Source organism: Triturus cristatus, chromosome 8 (assembly GCF_964204655.1).
Source record: "Triturus cristatus chromosome 8, aTriCri1.1, whole genome shotgun sequence".
In the NCBI taxonomy this organism is placed as follows: Eukaryota; Metazoa; Chordata; class Amphibia; order Caudata; family Salamandridae; genus Triturus; species Triturus cristatus.
Window position 1 is genome coordinate 1,199,823,682 of NC_140591.1, and position 21,324 is coordinate 1,199,845,005.

The 21,324-nt window shown below is 44.6% G+C and overlaps 1 protein-coding gene across 2 annotated transcripts in view; it reads right to left on the reverse strand.

The window, feature by feature from the left end:
• VWA3B (von Willebrand factor A domain containing 3B) overlaps positions 1–21,324 on the reverse strand; it is a 983,684-nt gene that overhangs the window by 719,650 nt on the left and 242,710 nt on the right. For both annotated transcript variants that reach the window (XM_085622889.1, XM_085622888.1), the window contains exons 9-11: positions 21,054–21,170; positions 15,629–15,822; positions 12,468–12,622 (exon numbers count right to left, since the gene is read on the reverse strand). In XM_085622889.1, coding sequence (XP_085479015.1) covers positions 12,468–12,622; positions 15,629–15,822; positions 21,054–21,170 — 466 coding nt within the window. The remainder of the gene's footprint in view (positions 1–12,467; positions 12,623–15,628; positions 15,823–21,053; positions 21,171–21,324) is intronic.

Below are 21,324 nucleotides of genomic sequence, written 5' to 3' on the forward strand. Positions count from 1 at the left end.
TTCTGTGGCCAGGCTACTTCGTCAGATATCTAAAACATCCTCCATCACAGGCACTTTGCGTGATCTCCATTGGCTCAGGGTTGAGCAATGGACACAATTCAGGGCCTTGTGTTATATGCATAAGATTAAGCTGGGTACAGCACCCCGTTACCTTTGCTCCTTAGCCCAGTTATATCTCCTGCCCGCTTACTTCGCTCCGCATCCCAAGCCAACTTCACAGTTCCCAGATTCAAACTTTCTCGCATGGGTGGACGCTCCTTCTCGTACCTGGCCTCAGTGCTGTGGAACTCACTACCTGCCCCACTCCGCCATGAAATCTGCCATAAAAGCTTTTGCAAAGTACTGAAGACCTGGCTTTTCAGCCAGTAAATAGCTCATTCGTTTTATCTGCACTCTGTCCGGTGCGTCGGGAAACCTTCGGGTAGCTGTGCGCCTTATAAATTTAATTTAAATAGTAATAATAATAATAATAAAAGGAGGGCCATAACCCCCGAAAGGAGTAGGAGGTCAAAGGACACCCACAGAAGACAAGCCACCCAGAGGGAGGTGGCTACAGAAACCCAAGCAGAGGTTCCTCGCAGAACGGGGAGGAAGGGCGGGTCGTGAAGGAATCTGCAGCTAAAATCGTCTCTACCAGATACATCATTACCGAAGGTAAGTAACTCTTACATCTGATAGAGACTACTAGCCGCAGATTCCTTAACGTAGAATAGATACCCTAACCATAGCCAGAAGGGAGGAGGGCCTGCGAGAGAGCCTACCCACCAGAGAGACACAGGGCCCCAGCAGGGGACATGTCACAGGACAAGAAGGGAAAGGCCAGGATGTCCTAAGACCAACCAAGGGAGAACTGCCCAAAACCCCGCAGGGGCAGACAGTGCCCGAAAAGCCTCTAGGAACACAAGGACCACCTCAAACCCCAGGGAGAAGAGGTAGAACCAGAGGCAGGGCCCACCGTAAGAACACATACACAGTGACAGAAAATAGCTGAACACACCTCAGCCGCAAGCAGCGGACAAGGCAGGGACGGCTCCACAGCCAAAAGCGCAGACGGAAGAAGAAAGGCACAAGGGAATACATCAAAGGCCACAATGGTGTATTAGAACAAACAGGCCTGCACTGGCATGCACAGCCAGAAGCAGACAACACCACGGAACGGTGCACCCAGGACAAGCTAGACGCCAGCCAAAGGCAGAGGACAGGAAGGGCCAGGACACGCCACAAGGGAGGGGCCGGCACACACTGACCCACGAATGAAGTGAAACCAGGCAGAAAGAAAGAGAGACGGAGGACGGACCAAGCCGTCCACCAGAACACAAAGACCAGGGAAGCCAGTCCCCCCCCCTAACCCCAGACAGAGGACCAAGTCGGATAGAAGTGCAAAACCGCTACAACGCGATGCCGCAGACAGCAGGCCAGACTAGGCTAGCGACACAGCGACCCAGGAGGAGGACGGACCGGGGCACAACGCAAGCCACTCCAAAACAATCAGCAAGAAGATCGCACCTGCGATATACCGTGATGCCACGGAGAGCAGAAGCCCGAAGGGCGGCCACACCTCCCCAGCACATGATAGAGCTATGTAATAGCTACCATTACCCCACAACGGTGCTGCATTTGAGTATAGGCCTCCTCATTTGCTTTCTCAAGAAAGACAAATGTCTCAGATGACCGGCTGACGTGGACCCACCCACGCCGCCGCTGTGCTTCCTGTTTCCGTGGTTCTCCTGTGACCACGCCCTCATGAACAGAGTGCCGCCGCTGCCGTTTCTCGATGGCATGTCGGCGCCGGAGCCGAACGGTGTTCAGGAGAGTGCACTGCGGGACTAAGGGGTCCTGTTCCGTCCTGCTCTGCCGGCAGACAATCCTGGCGGTCTCTCTGGCATCCCAGTGGGTGTTTCTGGTGCTGCTTTTTGATGATTCGGTGTCCCGGAGCTGCTAAATACCTGTCTTTGGCGTGCTGCTGGTGCCTACGGGGACGAACTACTAGGGGCTCTGCGAGGTAAGGCGCACTGGGTTGTTTTTTTTCACAGTACGCGCTCGCTGTGTTTATATTGCGCCTTACACTGTGCCCTCTTCTTAGACTCTTTGCTGGTGCGCAGCCTGTGGCTCCAAGCTACCAACACTTTAAGGGGATCAAGGGAATGAAGGGGTAAAGCTATAGCCCCTGCTCAGCACTTCCCTGTCAGCTGCTCTACGGAGGATTCCGGACGCTGTTTAACCGATCCGCCCGCAGGGCAAGGCGCGCTGGGTCGCACTCTGCTGAACTGTGCCCTCCCTGTGTCCTCCTCTCGATGTTAAATGCATTCCTGAGGGTGACTGAAAAGCGGTGAAAAAAACTGTGAAGGGGCAAAGCAGATCCTCCTCATTTCCCCATGAACTTTGTTCCTCCTACCTAGCAGCAATCCGGTTCAAAGTGCATTTAAAAAAGATAGGTTACAGATGGCGGCAAGAGTGAGGGGCAAACAGACCAAGCCAGAGTTGGGGAAGGACGTTAAGCTCCCGACTCCGACCGGTTCTCCATCAACTATAAAAGGAGAGAGAAAAAGTAAAAGGAAAAATCATCAAAAAGAAGCCCTAAAACAGAAGGTGCTGGATTGCACCGATTTATACAAGAAAAATGCGTTAAGGAAACAGGCCGAGGATGACAACAATGAGGAAAACGATCAAGAGGAGGGTGAAGAAGAAGAAGAAGTAGAGAGCCTGACCCGTCTGAGCTATCTGCAGAACTGAGCTTGCTTGCTGTTGGTGACAAAGAAGGGGAAGGTCCGAAAGATAAGGGAGTAAGAATGGACCAGGGGGGTAAAAGTATGGAAAAAACGGTCAAAACCGTTAAAACGGTCTCAACTGCCTCATCTGCTATTATGTCCTCCACTACCTGTCATGAGAGTCACGAGAATCTCTCCACCCCGAAACAATACCCTCTTTTTTTAAAAACCCTTCTTCAGCAGGGACAGTCTTCAAGCACTCCTACACACGGGGGGTTAAAGCAGGGGGGTGTCACATTACAGCATGATGTTCTCAACACTGGAGGTCAAGTATGCAGCCCCACAGCGCAGAAGATACCGACAAGGATAGACGAGGCTGCGCCACCCACTCCAATGGTTTCATCTGCCATACTCTCTAACCCTTCCCTTTCCCTCCACCCTCTTCTGCCACCAGCTCTAAGTTCAAGCCCAGGCTCAAGCGGTAAGCAAACCATGATAGTTCCAAGTCAAGCCCCAAGTCAAGGCCCAAGCCTCGAAGCCTCCCCGACCTCCCGAGAGGACAGCTTGCTTGCCCTCCCGAGTACTACAAAAGCAAATACGATAGAGGATATCCTGGTTACCATTCTTCAGGAATTAAGAGACTTTAAATCCTCTCAGGCTCAGGAAATCTCACTTCTACACAGCAGGCTTACGAAGATGGAGGAGTGCTTGGGCAACATTCCTTTGAGGGTCTCTGAAGCCGAAGTTAGGATATCTTCTCTAGAGGACTCCTTAACCATAATTCAGAAAAATCTTGTGGAGGCTAATAGAGAGAAATCACACTTAGAGGAAAAACTACAGGACCTCGAGAACTATAATAGGAGATCCAATTTACGACTTGTAGGCATACCAAAGGGCCTTGAAGATAAAGATGTAGCCAGATGGTCAGACTCTCTATTGAAAAAAGCAATCCCTGATCTACAAGGTGACCTGACTATCACAAGGGCGCACAGAGTCCCTGCACATAAACCTAATAACTTGAAATACCCCCGTACAATTCTGCTTAATTTTTCAGACTTTAGGGTAAAAGAAAATGTTTTAAATACCGCTTTTTCTAAAAGAACTTTCAGTGTGAAGGGGGTAAATAATTTTCGAATTTTTGGCGATATGTCGGTAGCATCTGCCCATAGACGCAGGGACTTCGTGAAACTAATCGACTCCTTTAAGAGCAAGGGAGCCCAAGCAATGATAGTGCAGCAATCGAAACTCAAGGTCTTGGCTAAAGGAAAATTTGTTATATTCTCGGCCCTACATGATGCTCAGACATTCCTTGATGGCCTCGAGGGGTAATTAAATAAATTGCTGAATCTAGCTTTAGTTATCATTACCCTAGGGCGATCACGGGGTGGAAACAGGAAGCACACAAGGATGCAATGAGATGGCATCCATAAAGAAGACACAACAGAGAAGGGTGGAAGTGGGGCACTGGGGTTTCCGTCCACTCAAGGGGGGAGGGAAGGGGGGTGAAGGGGGTGTCGCAAGGGGGGAAAAAAGAGAGTTCAAAGGCGATATGTTTTATCACACTTTATTGATTATGGTATGAATAAGGTTATTCTTCTTTATTTATTTATTTATTTATTATTATTTTTTTTCTCATCTTGCACAAATAATATCTCGCACTCGCCACTTTTGTCTACCTGGATCATGTTAAGATGACAAGACCCTATAAGTATATTTGCTTACTTTGCACTAGGGGGCTGCTATTGTACCATTTTTGCTGCTCATCTGCATATTTGCACAGACAATGGTATTTTTGTTTTTGCGTTGTTTACGACGATATTATATATGCATACGGTCAGATTTTACAATGTGCTGATCTTGTATTGATCATGTCCTCCATATTGAATGGCATGTTTTTTTGGTTTTTTTTTGGATAATACCATTTCACATTCTTGCTGCTCATTTGCATATTTGCACATTGAAATTTAGACTTTGCATGTTTTGCCTTTTACTGTTTAATTATATATTTATATACTACTTATTAGCCATATATGGTGTTGCTGCTGTCTGTACATTTGCACATTTGCCCATTTGCACATCTGCATGTTAGCTGAGGGTTACGTCTATTATATTGAACGTCAAATAACATGGTAAAATTTATTTCTTTAAATGTTAATGGCCTAAATAACGCTCGTAAAAGGAACGCTATTGAGTGTTGGTTGAAAAATCTTTTACCAGATGTTATCTATTTCCAAGAAACCCACTATAAAGACCAGGCAGAGTCAGCTAAGCTCTTCAAAAGCTGGGCGGGCTATAACATATCTGCTCCTGCCGGGATGGCCCAGAGAGGAGTTTCCATATTAATAGGAAGACATGTAGGTTTTATCCTCGAAGGGTCGTCCATAGACCCTAGAGGGAGATGGGCAGTTGCATACGGTAAATTAAACAACGTTTATGTTATTTTTGCCACAATCTATGCACCAATTTTGGACGACCCTCAAGCTATTTTACAGGTCAAGCAGGCATTAACCGGCCTTCCTGGACTGATAATTTGGGGGGTGATTTTAATCTATTACAAAATCCCCGGTTGGATTCTTCCAAGAAAGACCGTCGACAGAACAAACCTCAAGTTGCCTTAGCTGTCCAATGTTGCAAAACCAACCTTGATGTTACTGATTATTGGCGTATTTCAAATCCTACCAAGCGCGAGTATACATGCCATTCAGCAAAATATAATTCTGCGTCACGGTTGGATTTTTTTCTGTCATCCCATGTCCTAGAATTTTATAATTACGCCTATTTACCTAACGCTTTTTCAGACCATGCAGCTCTCTGCATGGAGGTCAATTTGGGGAGTCATAAAGCAAGATGTACAAGTAGATGTTTTTTTAATAAAATTAACCTTCTTGACCAACAATGGTGCATGGAAATTAATGAAAAGATAGAGCAATTTTTTACACAGAATAGAGGTACAGCCCCATTTAACATAATCTGGGATGCATTTAAAGCCACTTTACGTGGAATAATCACATCTAAAGAAATTCCCAAGCTTAAGGCAAGAAGGGAGGAGAAATCCAAACTCCAAACTGAACTCTCGCAGGCTACCTTAGAGCACTACAGGGTCAGATCTACGATCTCTGGACATAAACTGTATGAGGCGAAGCGCAGGATGAAGGATTTTTATTATGATTTAGGTGAGACAAATAGTAATTCACAAGCACAAAAGACTTATGAGGAGAGTGAATACACAGGAAAGCTGCTGGCCTGGCAATCTAAAGAAAAGCAGGTGCGTAATAGAATAGATCAGTTAGTTAATCCTATCACTAAAATACGAGCTAAGACCACCACTTCCATCGGTAAGTTATTTTTAAACCATTATGAGGGGATATATCAAGCAACTGAGGGCGCTACACCTGACTCTATCACGGAATCCCTACAGCCACTTGAAATACCTAAAATAGATGCTGAGGGTAAGAACTACCTTACACAGGATTTTTCACTATTAGAATTAGATGCAGTGATAGAGGCCTTCCCCAATGGCAAGGCCAACGGCGAGGATGGCCTTCCCATCGAACTTTATAAAAAATGTAGGGGAACATTACGCAAGGAACTTTTGAAATTAATGAATAACTTACTTCAAGGAAGCCCCCCGCCGGACTCCTTTCATACAGCAGTGGTGGTCAGTATTTTAAAAAAAGGAAAAGATAAGGAAAATATAAACTCATATAGACCGATTAGCCTTTTGAATACCGATTACAAAATCTTTACAAAACTTTTAGCAAATCGATTAAATAAAATAGTAGGATCTCTGGTAGCATATGATCAGTGCGGTTTTATTGCAGGCAGGCATCTCCATTCCAATACTGCATTTTTACTGGAGGCACTAGATTATTTTAAAACTAATAAGGTAAAGGCTCAAATTTGGCTTTTAGATGCGGAGAAAGCCTTCGATCTAGTGTCTTGGGATTGCATGTTTGCAATTCTACGCAGTTTTAATTTCCCGAATGTTTTTATTTCTCTTTTACGTCAATTGTATATGAATTCTAGGGCACAAATTATTATCAATAACACTAACATTGGGTCCTGTGAGGTTACTAGAGGCACGCGACAAGGATGCCCCTTGTCGCCAATTTTATTCGCGTTATTTATTGAACCTCTAGCGATCGCCATTAGGAATATCAAAGCTGACACTGCCCCAATATTAGGAATGACAAACATAAAATTATATGCGGACGACATTGCCCTTTTCATAGACTCTAAACCCTCAAGTCAATTGAAGATTTAAAAAAATTTCTCTCACTTTCAAAGGCTTGGGGGTTATAAAATTAATGTAAACAAAACGGAAATTATTCTACTTAACTGCACTATAGACACTTTAGCTCCAGAATTTAGACGGATATACAATACGGATCCAAAGAGATATCTTGGATTACTTATATCTGATAGCCCAGATGATCTCTTCTCACTTAATTTTTTACCTTTATCAAAAAAAGTGGGCTCTCTTTTAGATCGGTGGAATTTATTACCCCTGTCTCTTATGGGGCGGGCATCGCTAAATCGAATGTCGGTCTTACCCCTTTTCAATTTCCTTTTTAGCGCAATTCCCTGTGCAATCCAGACCTCTTATTTTAAAAAAATAGAAACCCTGATCTCCTCTTTCTTATGGGCAAAATAGTCTCCCAGACTAGCACTGAGCACTTTATATTTATCATCTGCCCAAGGAGGGTTGTCCCTCCCAAATATTAAAGAGTATTATTTTGCGTCTTTTGCACATTATAGTCACAGGTTTCTTTTTCTAGACTCTCAAGAGATAGATAATTTCTTTATGAAAAGGATGTTGCTGGAATTGAAAATCTATGACCCGGTCAGAACCACGAAAGATCAAAAAAAAGTACGATATAAATCCCTCCAGTGGATTTTCAAGGCGAAAACTCAGTTTTTTTTAATTTTATGACCTATCGGTTTTGAGTAATAAGACGAATTAAAAAAAATTTAGTTTGAGAGATGCTTGTTGTATGGACCAAAATATATTAACTCTTTGGAAGGAGAATGGCTTTGAGAAAATTGAAGACTTCCTGCTGGGAAATAGATGGAAATCTTGGGACGAAATCCACAGCCAGTTAATCCATTCGCACTTAATACTTAACTGGTCCTTTATAAGGATAAATCCAAAACTCAGAGAACTCAATATAGGAAATTTATTCAATAAAGAAAATATTTTGACTATTCTTAATAACAAATACAAAAGAAAATGAGTATCTGGATTAAAATATTAAAAGAAAGCAAGGACCATGACCTCTATAGCAAGATTACTGAAAGATGGGAGAAGAGGGACGATATTACATTTAATCAACAGGTATGGGACAAAATAAATAAATTCAATATAACCGTCTTTCGTGGAGCAAATTTTAAACGAATGCAATTTTACAACAAATGGTTATTATATAGAACTCCGTCCTTTCTACACAAAATCTTCCCGCAAGTAGCCGACAAATGCTTCCGTTGTGATGGAAAAGGCACTTGGAAAAACATTGTCCGGGAGTGTCCAAAAATCCAGGCTTTATGGAAGGAAATAGAAAAATATCTTTCAATTGTTCTTAAAACTAATATTGTATTTGATGATTTAATTCCCCTCCTAGGTTGTTCTCCTATCCACACCCAACATGATGAGTCCCTTTTTATAGCTTCTTTAATAGCTAAATCCCTCATTTTACAGTCCTGGAAAACAGATCTTGTTCCATCCTTTCAGGCATGGAAGACAAAACTACTTCTAATCCAGGGTAGGGAAAGAAAATATGCTCTCAGATTAGGGGCTCTATGATAAATATTGGAGTGTGTTTGATCTTTAAATCTGTCCGGTTATTATCTAATCAGATTTATACCTTTCCGAGAACATCTATTTTGTCTACTAGTCCACTACGATTGTCTCGATGTTGCACGTTGCACTTTATAAATTCTGGTATATTAATTGAGAAGACGCTCATTGTATTTAAATGCCATATATTCAAATTCTTTGTATTTCAATGACATTTGATTGCTTGTTTGTTTGCTTTTAAATAACCTTGCACTTTATAATTTTATTGTTATAATGACAATCTGCATGATTGTTTTTAATACTTTCATTCTCATACTGTATTAATTGAATTCTATCTGTGTTCTTTATTGTATTGTCATATTTGAACTCTCAATAAAAAAAAAAATAATAAAAAAAAAGAAGATCGCACCTGCGATATACCGTGATGCCACGGAGAGCAGAAGCCCGAAGGGCGACCACACCTCCCCAGCACATGATCGAGCTATGTAATAGCTACCATTACCCCACATAGGGCATGTTACGTCCCAAGAACATGGGAACCCTCTTAGGAAACAATTTCCACAGCAGAGGACAAACAGAAAGACCTGAGGAGAAAATTGCAGACGGCTTGCCAATCAGCCAATAAAGAATACACAGAAGGCTTAATCTCAGGGCCTACACGGCTTACCAACAGCCAAAACCACAAGTCAAAAAAGGGCCGGACCAGCAGCCAACAGCACCAAAGTCCCAACAAAAGGACCTGAAGGCACATCAACCACACAGAACACACAACCAGGGCTACACGTTACAAGGCCCCAGGAAAACAACGGAAGAACACCTCCCAAAACACAGACCGACTTACAGGTCACTGAGGGGGAGGAGGAGGAGGAGGATGACGAAGCCCTGCAAGAAACCTCTGAATGGCAGAATCCGCAGGGGCGTGGAACAAAAGAGCACCATCAAAGTGAAGGTCAACCAGACGTTCTCTAACGTTCTCAGGGAACACACTATCCTGTAGCCAGGCATGTTGACGAAGGGCCACTGAAGAAGCCATGGTACGACCAAGTACCTCCGAAATGTCCAGAGCAGAGCGAAGAATAAATGCCGCCAGCTCCCGGCCATCCAACATGGTGCCTCAGATCAACACAGGCACCCTCCTGAGAAGCGGCAGACATAAGGGACTCCGCCGAATCCCACAAGCAAGAAGTGGCCCTAGCAAATACACAAAGAGTGTTAAGGGCCCGCAAAGGCAGTCTGTAAAAGAGGGCCCCTGGTAGAGGGGTGGAGGGAAAGACTGACAGGATCATGCAGCGCAGGATGGTGGCGGTGCAGAAGTGGCTGGGGCACTGGGTCCCCCGTGGTGGGCTGCCCCCAAGCCCCCAAAAGAGAAGTGTGGAGCGAAGCCTCGAAGGGAAGAAGCAGCTCCCGACCACCAGAACCCTGATGGAGGACCTCCAGCAGATGATCCGTGGGGAAATGGGCAGCTGGATAGCCGATGCGCAAGATTTCCGCAGTCGTGGAAACAGCCCGAACGAAGGCAGCACTCGCCTCCGTAGGGCCCCGTGGCGGGGAAAGCAGTTCCTCTGTGGGCGACGGCCGTCCCCCAGTCCAACCGGAGGAAGGAAAGGCCAAGCCCGGAAAGGGGGAGTGTGGATGAATGAATGGGGAACCTGAGGTGCCTCCGGCGAAGACAGCGAGCGCGGCGACGGCGAAGAGCCGTCCTTAGAGGACGCCGGGGTAAAAGCCACGACGCGGCGACCCGTCTCCGGAGAAGGTGAAACCAACAACCGTCGAACCTCTGGGGGCGTCCGAAGATGAATCAACGACCCAACGCCGGCTCGGCACCATACAGTCTGCGACCGGCGTCAGGTCAACGTCGACCGGCGCCAAAGGGGACGCCGGAACGACCTCCACCACAACGCGCAGCGCAGGAGACCGAGGCTGGGTCGGAGCCGGGGCGGCTAAAGAACGGCACCGAAAAGGCATCGACTCGACCTCCGACGCGGCTGCCGCCGGCATGGAAGGACGAGGGGTGCCCGGGGACACGCCCCGACCCCTAGCCAGCCCCTGCGGTGCCGCCAGGGCCAGCAGCCACCGGTGCCTGAGCGGCGTCACCTCGGCCTCAGACAAGGCCGCCGCCTGCCCAGAGGACCGAGGGGGACTCGAGGACATGCCCTGAGCCCAGGCAACCTCCCGCGACACCACAGGGACCCCCACGGGGGTTTGCGGCGAGGCAGAGGCGCTGTGGTCCGAAGGAGGGAAGCCCAAAGGGCCGCACCCCGACGACACCACCACTTCAGAACCTGGAGCTGAACCTGTCAGCGCCGGAGTCGCCGGTGATGCCGCAGAAGTCCCCGCACGCGGCAAGGGATCCGCAGACGTTCCAGGAAGAGAAGGAGAAGAGGGAAGAGCCAAAGAGGCCTGCTAGGACGCTGCATAGGCCTCCGGCCTCCATCTGGGCTCTAGTCGCCACCGCGCCGGGGAACGGTGGATAGGGTGACGACACGTGGGCCGCACCACCTGCGGAGAACCCGCACCACCAACAGGCCGGGGGCCGGGCCTCGGGCACAAACTGCGACACTTACCAACAGGTGAGCGATACCTTTGCGGCCTGGGAGAGGGACGATGTCGGAGACGGAAGAGGTGGGTCTTGAAGCCTTCCGCGGGGGACGGGCATGGCGACGACGCCAACCGGGACATGCGCGCCGAAAGGAGTTTCATCCGGCGCTCCCGCCGGGACTTCGGCTTCATTTGTTGACACGCCTCGCAGTCCGTGGAGTCGTGGTGCTCCCCCAAATACCACATGCAGATGGGGTGAGAATCCGTCGCCGACATCTGGCGCGCGCAAGACGAGCACGTCTTAAATCCCGAACACATTCACACACTGTTCTCAAGAAAAACGCGGAAAAGCGGAAAAAGGAACACGATCCGGATCCGCGTTGCATGCAGAAAAGAAGAAAACTGAAGTCAGCGTGCCGGGGTGGGGCTTATGTTACCTCGCTGACGTCACGCCCGTGGAGGACGTTGGGGCAGAGTCACGTGGTACCGCCCCCCGGCACGCAGAGATGCTTGGCAAGAAAGTTTTCCGGGTCCAGTCTCACGCCTGGGGATAATTCTACATTAAGGAATCTGCAGCTAGTAGTCTTTATCAGATAGTACAATCACCTGAAAACATTAGTATTGTAATATCTAATAATGCATATGTACTTATCTGCAGCTATTAAAGCTTCAACAAGAAATGTCATCCTGCTTGATTCTCAGCTCTATATGCTAACATGCACGGCTACTGGCCAAGCAGTGAAAACTGAGAGCATGGAGAGGTAGTCAAATAACACCTAATTTCAGTTTTTCCCGTTTTAAAGGATGCGGGGATAGGGCCAAAGCTGCCAAGTTCAGACCTGGTTATAGTCTCACCGGCGCTCACCATCCAGTGATTCTGGGCAAATCACTAAATCGCCCATCCTGAAATAAAAAATATTTATGCGACCATGTGTATAGTACCCTGTGTTCATCTAAAGCGCTCAAATACCCTTGGGTCGAGTTCGTACTATATAAAACTGCAAAAAAAGACTGACAAGGAATAAAAATGTTTTTGTCTGCATTTATAAGTAAAAGTCAGCAAAAATGAAATACTGGGAGCACCAATAGTGTATTTATGTTTTGATATTATATTCACTTGTGTAAACTGAATACATTATTTCACTATTTTACCTTCATTGAAAAATCTTTCCACCTACACAAAACCGGTTGACGGACCACTTCAGCATCTGCCCAAATGTGAAATTTCCCTTTGCTGAAACAGTGAGTTTCTATGAATCCCGACAGACATACAACTTAGGATGCCTAATGATTTGTAATTGATTACCGGTGAAGCAAAAAATGTATATAAATGGAAAAACAGAGCCATGATTTGTCACAAAATGCTCTATTTGAAACATTTCCTAGACCGCAGATTTTACTTTTCGGGCTAAAGCCAAGAAACTCACCTTCTATCCAGTTGCTCAAGAGCAGTTTTCATTCTTTCTTCATACCATTTGCACTTTTCGCTTGTGACATACACATGCACCACTGACCCATCTTTCCATCGAGCGTGCACAAATCGGTCGCAGTACTTGGCATTGACAAACTTCCTCCTCTTGTCCTGTAAAGGGAAATAATCATGCTGATGTAGGTGATATTGGGGATTCTCTGCACTGCAACATCATAGTCTACAAAGTTTTGCGTAATATTTATAATTTAGGCAGAAATGCATCATTTCACTGAGAGTAGATGCGGCAGCTATTACCATTCAAAATTATTGACAACATTTTATTTGCCTGTGCTTGTGGTACTTCTGAGTAATTATGGTTCATATAGTTTGTTTTAATTATTAACTCACAAATGTTTACAAAGAGACACTTTTAAATTTAAATACTCAGCATACTGTCAATAACACTTAGGGCCTAACTACAATGTCGGTCGGAAATCCTCTGACGGAGGCTTTCCGACTGACATTGTAGGTTTAAAGTCCGACCGCGGTATTATGATGACGGCGGTCGGAGTTTAAACCGGCCCGGGAATCTGACGCGGCCGGTCAGAAAGGCCTCATAATCCCTTAAGGACGGCGTTTCTGCCGTGGCATTAAGATGTCGGCTTCCGACAGCCAATCCATGTCAGCCTATCCCACAAATTTACTTTGGGGGACCCATCCCTCCTGGCCCTTTGCATTTGGCCATAAGGACCCCCTAAATATCCCTGCACCGTGAGGTGCCTGCCACATGGTGCAGGGATGTTTGGAAACATCAATTTTTCTATGGGAGCTTATGCTGCGGGCTCCCATAGAAAACTGGATGTTTCCAACCGCACGGTGTGTGGTCGCATCCAAATGATGTGGTCGGTACCGCCAACCTGAGGTCGGTCGGTTCCCGTTCCGCAATGTTGTCAGCGGACGTGGACATCGAAATCAGGGCCTTAATTAATTTGGCAAATACTTAGCACCACAACCAGCACTGAAAGATTATGATACACCTATACTTATTTAAGTGAACATGAAAATATATAACGAGGCATTAGAGCCAAGTGACAAAAATCCCACCTAACAATATATCTGTGGTGCCTTGTAGAGAATGATTGAAACTTTATACCACAATTACTTGACTATGTAGATAACATTTCAACGCCCATCAAGCTTGTACGTTTTATTTTTTCTACGTGGCAAGATCCTCTATTACAACCATGTCATTAAGGTCAAACAACCAATCTAATTTTAGCTTGACTTTTCTCTTCCTAATTCTGCATATGTCTTTGACGTTATTAACGATTTTTGAACAAACACGCCCCCTCGCCATCCTGCACCCTCATGGGTATGTTACATAGTCAAACATTCGTCCAAGTACTGAAACTGGTAAAGAAGTTTCAGCTTTGGCAAAAAGGTGGTAGGGTTAAAGCAAATTGTACCAAGGTGCAAATTGTGTACGTTGTTTGTCAAAATAGTATGTTATTACAATGTTGTTTTGTAACACACCTGTGTGTGAGTAAGTCGGCTAGCAACATCTTGAGGTTGAGTGAGAGTGACACAAGGAAGAGGATAGGAAGCAGAAAACACAGAGAAGAGTGATAGTAAATGTATGACCTGTGATGAAAACCGACCAATAACAGGTATGAGCAAAGTTAGAGGCAAAGTGTGTGAGCAACTATTCAATTAATATGAGAAGAACAATAAGGGCCTGATTACGATTCTGGCGGGGGTGCAGCGGTAGCAGTACAGCCACAGCCGCACCTGCGGTCCAACCGCCCCATTACAAGTTGGGTGGTCAGACCACCATAGCACCGTCACAGCCACCAGGGAACCGCTTCCTGGTGGTAGTGGGGCAGTAAGGGCCTCCGTAATATGCTGGTGGTGCTACAGCGGCATCACAATGCATATTACAAGTTTCAGGACTGCCAGCGGCGTCATGGAGGTCTTTCTTCCATGAAAAGGCTGGTGGTCCTGAAACAAAGGGGGCCCCTCATGTCCCTGTGCATAGGGGTGCATGCAGGGGGGGCATTCTGTATCCCTAGCTCCTGCACAGGAAGAAATGCACAACATGGTGCATTTCTTCCTGGGAAGGAACGTGCATTGGCGGTCTCCTTCAGGCTCACACGGAGTCTTTTAAACAGCACGCCATGGGACTGGCAGTCGCCTGCCCGCCAGACCACAAAAACTTGTAATCTGGCAGGTAGGCAGCAGCGGGTCGTGGCGTGCCACCCGCTCCTGCACTGCCAAAACTCGTAATCAGGCCCTAGGTGTTCGACAATGTCAAGTTTTGAAGAACAAGTCAAAAATCTCATAATTTATAATGCCAAAGATGTTAGGCAATGCCACCCTAGGCAAATGTACCAATGACATCCCTGGGGCTTGCACAAAGTGCTGGAAGGCCTTTACTTGATAGCCTAATACTAAGAATAAGTGTAATACAATCTGATGGAGGCTTGAGGTCAACTCACAAACTGATTATATTTGGGACCTTTAATAATGAAATTAGGGAGAATATGAATAGTGTAAAGTACATAGTGCAGGTGCAGCCCCTTTCTGGTATAAGGAAGAGGAGGACTGTTAAACTACACAACAGCAGCTGCCAGAGCAAAGCTGTAGATGACAATGTCGTTTATAGTACAGTTTCTAGTTGTGAATTAAGTAAGCTTCTTTAATGGGAAGAGCTATGTAGGGAATGGGTAGGAAGATCTCTTTATAGAGAATGAACTAGTTAATCACCACTCGACAAGTGTTAACTAATGTGCCATTGATTATGTTAATATCTTCTGTGTCTGCAATAAGAAGTCAAGTGGAGTTTGTGGGACTTAGACCAGTGTAAACCACAGTTTATGGGAATCAAGTATGAATTGCCAAACAAAATACTGAGGATGAGTTATACAATGTTTTTGTTCCAATTTCAGTTGAAGTCAAGTCCAAACAGTCTTGAGTTCCTTTATGAGGTGCATATTAGTTCAAGCTCCTTATGCCACTTTATATGTCTGTCTGCCCTTTTCCATAGAAAGTACTTTGAAATGCCGCTCCTACTACAGCGTGCTCAGGAATGAATGCCCTTTTGCAGAAATGTCTGAAGAGTTTGGTCTGAAGGTTTGGTGATATGGTGCTACCAGCAACATGCTCCCTTGTGGCACTTACTGCATCTGTCTGCAGCGATTCGTCCTCCGGCCGTGTCTGAATGTCCACAACACCATCACTGTGTCGAAAGGCACAGTCAGCAAGAGCATCGTAAATGGTCAGCTTCTGGACCTTCAGGCTGTACTTCTGAAGCCATTCCCTTGAGCTCACATAATCGTCTGACTTGGCCTGACCCAATGGATTCTCGTTCTTGACTGTGAAACATAAAAGACAATTCTAAAACCAAGACTCAGTCATAACTGTTTAAAAAGATGCTCACATACTCGTGCTAAACCATCTATGGTTAATGCACAATTAATATCAATATTATTGTATACACCAGTACTCATTTACTGTGACAGTTCTTAAGTATAATAATAATAATAATGACCAGTTATACTAATAATAATACTTCAAAAGATTCCTAAATTGCACACCACAAACACAGCACTAACAATAGGCGTGGATGTGTTTAGCATTTGTGGATTTAGTGATGATTCACATGGTGGGGAACTGGTCTTACAGGTAATGGTTCCTCTCATGTCTGTGCATTCTCTGTGTGACAGTTATTGGGTCAATGAAGCTAGGAAGCTGAGCCATTGTTGCTTGCAGTGGACTTTATCTATTAGTCTAAGTGAAAACACACAAAACTTGACAGTTACTTTTTTCCCGCTTGCTCAATTGATGCAGTACACTACGGCAGCAATGGATAACTTTTCCCCCACTAGAGATGACCAATATACATTTTTGGGGGGGATTCAGCTACCCTAGAAAATAGGCTCTGTTGAATGTTGGGCCGCAGCCATATTGGATTTCTAAACACAGGGAATAGGTGAATGCGAACACGTTCGTCTTACTTATCGACTACGCCACAGAGGCATGAGAGACATACTTATTGTGACACATGACTTATGATCGGGCCTTTTGCTTGGTGGCCAAGTCCGGCAAAAACAATATAGACCCTGTTAAAGGTTAGGCCGCCTCTGGAAGACCTTGTAAATTAAAACGTTTTGCCTTTGTCAGTGTCCTGAGGAAGAGGTTAACTATGTGAGGCCGAAATACGAGGAGTTCATGAATAACAAATGGACTCTTTTTGTGATAAGGATTTATATTCAGAAACAATGTAATGGTTTACCTGAAAGGGCATCTTCCTCTTGGTGTTAAATTTGACATGCAAATTGGAGTGTTACACCTTAAAAAAAAACTGTACAATAATATGCTTCTGCCTTGCTGTGTTCATATTTTAATGCCTATGAGCAATGAAACTTATAAATCTTTTTGATAATAATATGTTTTGAAACTAATACATTTAAGGGATGCAAAATGTTAGAATTTTTTGTATAGCAAATATTCATTAATAATTGGTTGTAAGTAGTATAATGGTACCAATAGTCACAAGAGTGTTATTATGATAAAATAATGTATTAACATTTATCCCAGAGGGAGCTTTATAAACAGTCGATCGGTTAATATGCAGATGCTAAAGGGGTTATCCAGGCGATCCCTTATACTTCACAGGTGCTATCATTTCCCTCACCTTAATGGCACAAGTCAGTGGGGACTTTCACCTTGCCTACCTGCTATCTGCCATTCCATTTCGCCCTAGGACACAGCCAGTAGAGGCATGTTTAAAATGTAATAACACACTACACTATCCATGTCAGTCCTATTCATAACACAAGCACACATACATGCAGTATCAAGCTGCACCAACAAGTTTACCACTTCTTATAATAAGGTCCTTCTCTGCACATTTCACTTATTGATGCGGTGTAAAAGCCTTTCGAGTAAAATGCTAAATGGGTCAAAGGGAGACTCAATGCTCACAAAGATGTGGTGGCCGCACCATTCCCAAGGACAGATAGGACATCTGTACAAGGTAAAGCACAGGAACAGGATTGAGAAGGAATGCAAATACATTGGGTTACCACTAGGGATGTACACAGGTAAGACTCGGAACTTCCCAGAACAACAAAGAAGGTCAATGTCTCTTTGCAGATTGTTCTTAGGACAATATATAACACAAGGCAAAGGATGGGGCTGGAATTGCCTCCTGAAAACCTGGAGCCAACCCCTGCACAAAGGACTAGCCTTACACACCGGTGAGGACAAAATATCACACTTACCAGATGCAAGAGGAGAATATGGAGCAAGCGCTAGGACCTAAAAGCTGTAGCAAATAGTCAGGATCATGGCATTCAAGGACAAAATGGAGAACAAACGGGCTAGTCAAGCACAAGCATTCTAGGAACTGCAACAAGACCCTGGAACTTCAAGGGAACTGGAGACTGCAAAGAAAAACACTAGAAAAAGGAACATAACAAGGGACAAAATCTTGGAGACCGGGGAGAAACTACAAGAGTTATGACAAACAAAACAATACGCAAAAAGAAATAACAGGAGGAACAGAAGGAAAAAAACAACTAGGGATAATTAGAAAGGAAGCAACCCAGGGGCTGCACATGACTGTGGAAAAAAGGGACAAGAAGGAGAAAAGCAAAGCAATGCAGGGCTGGGCTGGGAGAAATCTGAAGGAGGCTGCACAGGAACAGAGCACAGGCTCTGGTTGACGTATAGTGGTACAACAACAATGGTTTGGGAATCAATTCATTCACACCAACTCAAAACGAAAGAAGAAAAATAATAAAAGGTACCAACAGCAGCTTACTATACAGTAAGAAAAATGATTTTCTATATTGAGAAATTATTTAAAAAAACATACAAACAATCATTTGGGGTGTGACAGTTGGGGATGGGCGCCTGTGTGGGGGGATTGCCGGGAGGTGGGGGGCTGCACTGCTTCAGACTTTGTTATATGCTGAACAACGATTGAATGATCGACAATTGCTGTACTGTACTGTGTTAAAAGAAAATAATAAAAATTGTTTTAAAAAAAAAAACAAAAAAAACATACAAACATATAGACCTAAACCAAATAATTGTGTTTACGTTGTTACGCATACAAGACATACATAATATATATATATACAGTGTAAACAGAACAATGACAACAAAGGGAAAACATCTGCTGTATTATGACGAAAACATAGTGCATTCAATGCCTATTCACAATTAGCCATATGTAAATAATTTTTCTCCTTTCATTTTGAGTTGGTGTGAATGAATTGGTTCCTAACCATTGTTGCTGTGCTATTATCTAATGCCCTGTGCTCTGGGTAGTAGGGCTGCTCCTGTTGGGTATAACGGCTGAAGAAAGGCAGGAACTCGACAAACAAACAGGTAACATGTCGTCCAGTACACAGAGGTTAAAACTTCAGTGCACAAGCAGGGAGCTTCAAGCAATGGCAGCTTATAACCAGCTTCAGGACAGCAGCATGCCCAGGGTGGATTGACATGATTGGCAGCATAAGACTAGACACAGGTGTGTACAATTCCCATCTCTCACAACTCCTAGAGGACCGAATCCAGTGCTGAAGAACAGCAGGGCCACTTCCATTGAAAGAAATGCCTAGTGGATGCTGGGTTTTATTTAATGCATGGATTCGTAACACAGGGGTCTTGATCCTACTTGCCAGGAATGTTGGGCATACGGGTTTACCACCTGAAGATGATGCAACAGACTCTGTAAGTGATATGAGTAGGTTGTGGGGAGTCAATGGAGGCCTCTCAGAGGAGGGTATGTGATTTTTTTGTGTTTCTTTAGACCTTTGATGATATAGATGCAGCATGGAAAATGCTCTTTCAGGAGACACTCGCATGAGGGATGATGCCTCTTCTGAGATGCGATCGGACCAGTCCTTGGATGGTAGGATTTGCAGAAGACAGGCTTCTTCTTTGAAATGTGGGCTATGAAGCTGAGGCATTTATCAATGTGGAATTCCAAGGATATGGTACTTTTGATCAGCCATGGCCCGTATAGGGCGTGCCACCGGGCGGTGACGTGGGGCCAGGGAGGGGCTGCTTTTGATAAGTCTTGTGTTGAATCTCTGGTGGCCTTGGATCAGTCAGGGATTCTTCCTTTCCTATTCTGGTTAGTGACATCACTGTGCTAAACAGTGCCAGAAGCACCCAGTTCCTCCTGGCCTGAGATAAAGTGCCTGCCACTCTTGAATAGGTGCCATCTTGAAGCACAAACATGATCACGTCACGCATTGCTGCTTTGATCATCCCAAAGACTCCAGACAAGGACATCAAACTACAATGCTACTCTGCTGCTTTCCATAGCTACCTCTGTCAAGAGACACCACCCCCATCTGCAGGAAGGGAGCACGTCCACGACCAGACCTTGTAGAAGCAGGCTCTAATAAATGCAAACTTTCTTGAGCTGCCTTATCAACCTCCATACACCCTTGTGTTGTTCTCAATCTCTGTCTGAAAATGGAAAGTCCAAAGTCTAAAGTTGTACAAGTCCCTGAGTCACATACAGAAAGGGGCCAAACACAGATAGCTCATTCACAAAATGGAAGGATCCGAAGCAAAGGTTGTGCACAAAGATCCAATGTCAATATGGCAGAAAACAAAAAGTCAGTTTACCTACCAGCAAAGGTAAAAGGCACTAGCTGCCACCAGTAAAAGCACCTCTTTACAAATATGTGGTGAGCAAAAGAATTGCTGCAAAGGTTTACTCCTTTAAATTACATCGCACCTTGTTAGATTCCAGGGCTGATTGTGCAATTGTTTAGGGAAAGGGTGCCACTAACGAACAATGTAGGGCAGCGTGAGGTAAGACAAAGATTGTAGTTATGTCACTTATACCAGACCTTAAATCAATATACGTGCTTGATGATAAAGAATATGAGCCCTTAGAGCATGATCAAATATAAGCTAGATAAGTGTAATCTATGTCCCATCAAGGCCATGGGGATAAACCTCAGCTACAAATACACTGCATTTTGTCTATTATGGTCAACCACTGACTGTGTGCTTAGACGTGCAAAAGTATAAACTAAAAATTGTGCCCAACTTTCTGGAGATTACTATGATACTGTCCAAACGGTGAAGAGTGATTCAGTAAATATTCTTTTTTCCCCTCCACATTTTAAATGTTGATTTCACAGTCTTCTCTTTTTTAATAAGGCTGGTGGCATCATGAAATCACTGTCCATCCCAACTCAAACTCTTTGAGGCGCCTAGAAGGACTTTCGTTTGAAAAGGTAGAGGACATGTCTAACTTATGATTCTGTTGTCGCACCCGTGTTCTTTATTTGCTGCATGGCTAAACCAAATCAGAAGTGTAGAATCAACATGTGCCAGCAGTGTTCCTACTGGTAAAATCTGGTCCGTGAAACTTAAGGCAACCTGTGATTTTTACCAAAATTTGAAAAACAGCTGTATAAGTCACATATGTTTTGCATCTTAAGACTACTGTTAAAAAACGAAATACAAGATGACCCTATAGTGATTAAACGACCGATGACCCACACTCATTCTAAGCAATGCAGACCAAGTAACGAAATAGATAAAGTAGATAAAACAGTTACAGTACCTTCAATTGTTGAATACGATGATGATTGCATTGCAATAGCCTGAATTTTTATCAGAGTGTTTCTGGCCTCCTCCATCTCCTGCCAAATCAGGAAAACATCTTCTCGAACACCAGCTCCTGAGACAAAAAATATATTTAGTTGGCTTTGCATTAGAGTGTCTCAAATAGATTAAGTAGCAAAAACAGCATGAATGATAGAAAACTTGTAATTAATATCTTGCTAATAAAATGAGCTAAGGCTTCATTGCTTTTATTGCATTATTTTGCACTT